Here is a 5498-nt window from a genome sequence, read left to right as displayed (position 1 = left end):
AGAGAGAGAGATGATGATGAAGTTGAAATCTGCACAGTAGAAGAACTTTGATATGCAGAAATTGAACTACTTAGTACTTTGGAAAGCATAAAATCTAGTTGCAACAACCAAAAAAAAAAAGCTACAGCTTTGTTTGGAGCTATGGTTATAAACATATATTCGCCAGAACAACTATATATGACGCCATTTTGGCTGCTGTGAATCCATATGACTAGCCAACTGATTGTAATTTAAGGGAAAAACTTCAGTTATCAGCAACATTGATATTCTTTCTATGTTGGGTGTCCAGGATGATCAGGAAGAAACCCATAACATTATCTCAGCCACAGCTTGCTTGTATATTTCTTCCACAGGAAATTCTGCCTCTTGGAACTGAACGGAAGCTCCAGTCACCTGCTCAATGCACAAAGGATTCACCCTTAAGAGTTAAAAATCTGCTTCAAAATGAGCATATGGTTATTAGTCACTTTTTTTTTTTTTTTTTTTTTTAAATTTTTCTTATTTCACTTTATGTTTTACCAATTTTTTTTCTTCATTTAAAATTTTTATTATATGAGTCATGTTATTTATTATTATTTTTTTTTTTTTGGGGTTAATTGTTCTCCTAGTCTTTTAGCGCATTTATTAATGGATAATTTATAAAAAAAAAAATTGATACTATTTTTATAAGAAATATAAAATTAAATATCATCCCTTAATAACTTTTTCCTTACTTTATAAATGAAAAAAGAAAATGTAATAAGTTATGATTGGTAAAGTATAAAATAGAATATTAGATTTTTGTTCATGTTTAACAAACATAAAAACTAATATATGTAATGAAATTAAAAATTTCCTTTCATATATGTTTAGCGCATATGAATAATATTTGCTGTAACAAAAATTGGCTGAAAGACTAGCAAATTAACTAGGGTTAGCTGGCTTCGGTCTCTTTAATATTTATTCATTCTAAATGAATAGGACCCTAATTCATAAAGCAAGGATTTCATGCTTGTATTATGCATTCTAATCACAATTAGCTTAGGAACACTAAATTAAAAATAAAGTTAGAGCAAGTTAAAGTTAGTGACATTAATTCCTTAAAGAGTGAAAGTAGCTAGCATAAACTGAAAAAGGAAAATTCAAGTAGAATAGAAAACTTACATGAGCTTGAATCATGTACATGGTCCGATCATAATCTGAGGTAATTTGAGCAGATACCACCTCTATTTTATGCTTCTCCATCACATAGCAGATGGTGGTCAAGAGGCCAGGCTTCTTAGGCGAGCACACACTAATTTGTGCATCATTGCCGCAAATATTCAAGACGACATTTGAAGAAGTCCATGTTTGAAACATTATAGGATTTCGCAAGACCGGGAGTGAATTTGAACAAGTAGTAGCAATTGTTCCAATTGCCTGGATATTTGAAGATCCTTGATCAGCTAAGAATGCCTCCCTTGTGTCGTAGGATAGCTTTTGTGATGAAGTGATTGTGTTTGGCTCAAAACCGAAAGTTGATGAGGCACCTTGGAGCCTTTCTTGCTTTTGTTTCTGCAGCTTCTGGAGAGTGTTCTGTAGGGTTTGGATGCAGTTCACTGCTTCATCCACGATTGTGGATTTGTCGGCCTATATGAAAAGTTTCAAATGGATGGTAATTTAGAAGACAGAATATAAAAACTTTTAGCAACTGCGTTTGCGAAATTAGATGAAATATTTTTTTGTTTGGTAATATCTGTGTGTTTGGCATTAGCTTATAAACCAATTTTTTCTTTTTTTACTTTTATGTATAACCTTTTAAATTTTCATTTTTTCTTACTTTTTTTTTTTTTTTTTTCATTTTTTCAAAGTAAAATAATACTTTAACACATTTTTAATAAAAAAAATTTCCAAAAAAAAAAAACTAAATAGACCGCTCCTAAACGGATATATATGAAATTACATTGTCAAATCAGATTATAGGAAAGATGGCTCATGGGGCTGAAATTTCACTGTGGTTGTTTTATTGCCATATATTATTTTTTTCAAGGATTTAAGTTGGGACTATAACAGCGCTCATCTAGAAGCCTAGAACAAACAGATTTGCATATTAAACCTGAAACAAATTCAACCAGCCAATTATACTTGAAACAATCATTCATTTACACATTTTTCCACAAAAAAGAACCAAAAAAGAAAAAAGTTTTTTATTTTTTTTTATTTTTTTTTTATGATAAAAAAGATTTACACTCTCTTTTTAGATAGCCAAATATGTAGAATAGCCAAACAAGGGGGAACTCAAGATAAAATCCGTACTTAGATCATGCCTAGAGAATATTCTTGCTACAAAATTTGAAACTTTGTTTGATGAATCTGTCATCACTTTAATTATCTGTCAGAAGAAGCCTTAATTACAAAATAAGCAAAAGGGCACATCGATGCATGAACAATATGGTTACAATTTTCACATTTTGCCAGGGAAAATATTTACACCAAGAATGAATTATGAATCCCGAGTTTTGATGGGCACCTATAGTGCCTTTAAGAATTTATTTATTTATTATTATTATAAATTTATATCTTGTTTAAATGTGGAAGAGAGAGAGAGAGAGAGAGAGAGTTCTCTCTAACTCCCCAAGAAGAAAAGAAAGTAAAAAAATTAAGAACCTGGTATGTATAAATATCGAAAGTAAAAAAGTTGAGATCTTTGATGTGCATAAATATCAAAAGGAAAATTGAAATAATAAAGGGCATTCTCTTTTTTATAAATATATAGTAATTAAAATGAGAGAAAAAGAGAGCGGCAACATGCAAAAAACAACAATATCCATTAAGTTTCAACCTTGAAAAAGCAACACATTTTGATGGTCAAGAAGCAATACATTTACCTTAGGAGGAAGTTGAGGAAGCAAAGCATGAAGATTAGCAAACATATTTCTCATCTTCTTCCTCCTCTCTCTCTCTGTCCATATATGAACATCATGATCTGATTCACCACTTCCTTTCCCTGCTCTCCCTTCACCATTACTCCCCTTCGCATTTTTGCTCACACCCCCTCTTCCCCTCTTCTTAACAATTGGCAATGGCACCGCCTCTTCCATTCCTATCTCTGCCTGGCTATTCGAGCTAGAGCCTGGCACCTTCCTATTGCCCAGTTTCTCTTCACTGCCACCAGCTGAATTGTCTGAATTAGTAAAACCCCGTGATTGGTTTTCCCAGAAGAAACTTTCATGGCATCCTACTCCTTCTTCAGACATAGCTACACACACACTCACACAAAGAGAAAGAGAGAGAAAGAGAGAGAGAGACTTGTAAGAGAGAGAGGTGATGAGGAGGCGTTTAAAAAAGGTGGCAAAGGTTTAGGTGTGAGAGATGATTTGGCTGGCATGAACCCAAAATATAATCATAAGCTAATGCCGTTACTGTGCTTAAAAACAAAAACGGATACCCTAAGTATTCGATAAGGGTCCCACGATGATGATGACCTTGCCTGCCCAAACCATATAATACCTATCCTTACATAAATTACTACTGCCATTAGCCTCAATTGGAAATAAATATATATGAATTTTTGGCTAGGGTTGTGACTTGTGAGGCATTGAAATAATGACACTGCCTGTTTCATGCAGTGTGTTTTACACGCAATGTGTTTTTATAAATTGAAAACGTGATTTTAAATCACGTTTTTTTTTTAGTTACTATAAATCACAGGAGGTGGAAAACAAGTTTTTACCTTAAAACCAAAAAAAAAAAAAAAACAAGGGATTTTGCATAGGTTTTTTTTTTAAAGTAAAGTTGAACTATGTTTCCACAAGTTACTAGAGTTCAATCCGTACTAGGCTTGATTGTGAAATAATCAAAGTCATGTTTAATCTTACCATACAGCCATTTAAATTATCAAATCAAGCCTAATAAACTTTATAATTAAACAGCTTCATCTAGGATAAATTATTTAGTACTCCTATTAGTTGATATATATGGTTCCCCAATTCAATAGAATCGATAATATAATGTCATTTGTTAAAAAAAAAAAAAAAAATTTGATTGAGATCCTAATCAAATTTTACCCCACTCAAATAATAATAATAATAATATTTTGAGGAACTATAATTGATTCAAAAAAAAATTTAGGTCTAAAGCTTTATTCTTGTTGTTGTCTAACAAGATCTAAACAATACTGAGACTAAAATTGTTTTCCAATACTACGTTTGTGACTTCTTTGGTACGTGTGCATAGTTTCTTCAAGATCATAACTCTAGTCACAACCAACCATCCCCTATGCTTAAACTAGCATGTATGATGTAACCAAGTTCTAGGAATACCATTTCAAATTAAGATTAAAGACATTTTGAACCAAATCAATCCAACAAAAATTATTCTGATTTTGGCATGGCATAGTTTTCTGTAATTTATTTGTTTGATATTGTATTAGTGGGAGGACCATATAATTTGTCATTATCTTCGAACTTGCATTTACAATATCATTTGTCAAAATTTGTATTAAAATCTCATTTCTTCTCTTTTGTGTGTTTTTTCAAAAAGAAAATCCTATGAAATTTTCAATTTTTCTTGTCAGAAAATGCGTAATTTTCTCAAATATATCCACCCGTACGTTAGAGTTCTCAATCTCATCCTTTCAAAGCTAAAAGACAATGTTCATTAATTACTATAATCTGAGTGAAACTAACTATGTACTTAATTAGGATAAAGATGCGAGCGTTTTTTTTTTTTTTTTTTTTTTTGGTTGTTATATGTAATGATTATGGTCAGGACTAATATACCAAATATCAGTGTTCTTTGAGCACAGGCAACAATATACTATAATAAGAGGCTTTTTAGGGCAACCTCATAATGCATGAAAGCATCTTTTTCAATAAGGTAAGAAAATCTTCGTAGATTATATTATATTAATTTTTATGAGACAGAGAGAGATATATATACATATATATATATATATATATATATCATTTGGAGGGTGAGGGGTGAGAGTTTACTAATTAATAGAATAATCTTTTACCCTACAAATGTTACAATCATAATGGATTGAATATAAAATTCTCTATCTTTTAAATAAAATAAATATTCAGCAAATATAATACTAAAGAAAAATTTCTTTAAAAAAAATAGCCAATCATACATATCAATTATCAATTGTTTGCTTCCTAAGGTTATATTTCAATTTTCTCCCTTCAATAGGGCTAATTATCAGTAGGCAAGAATCTATGGGGTAAAAAATTTCCCATTAGTAATATTCAATATCGGTGTATGACTTTATTAGAAGAAAGAAAGGTGATGCAATGACCCAAATCTCTCTTTTTTTTTCTTTTTTTCCCAATTACAATTTTAACTTCCTTTATATATACATATAAAGAATTGAGGTACTTCTTCTATCATTTTTTTTTTAATATAAATAATAAAAGGCAAACTACACTACCCCTCAAGATTTTTGAAATAATACTCTCCCTAACATTTGTAAATTTGTATAAATGATAGTCCCTCGTTGAGGTTTGTACAAGTGAAACAGTGACTTTTATTTCCTT

At 30.9% G+C, this 5498-nt stretch overlaps 1 protein-coding gene across 1 annotated transcript; it reads right to left on the bottom strand.

The window, feature by feature from the left end:
- Nucleotides 1-290: 290 nt before the first annotated feature.
- LOC126706488 (transcription factor bHLH95-like) lies at nucleotides 291-3215 on the bottom strand. The gene is made up of 3 exons (XM_050405983.1): nucleotides 2847-3215; nucleotides 1144-1608; nucleotides 291-393 (listed from the first exon to the last, which is right to left on the bottom strand). Exons 1-3 carry the CDS (start codon nucleotides 3213-3215, stop codon nucleotides 295-297), a joined length of 933 nt encoding a protein of 310 aa, XP_050261940.1. The 3' UTR covers nucleotides 291-294.
- Between the last annotated feature and the right edge of the window lie 2283 nt (nucleotides 3216-5498).

This window comes from Quercus robur, chromosome 11, assembly GCF_932294415.1.
Source record: "Quercus robur chromosome 11, dhQueRobu3.1, whole genome shotgun sequence".
Classification (NCBI taxonomy): domain Eukaryota; kingdom Viridiplantae; phylum Streptophyta; class Magnoliopsida; order Fagales; family Fagaceae; genus Quercus; species Quercus robur.
Note: the sequence above shows the minus strand (reverse complement) of the source record. Positions and strands in the feature narration are given on the sequence as shown.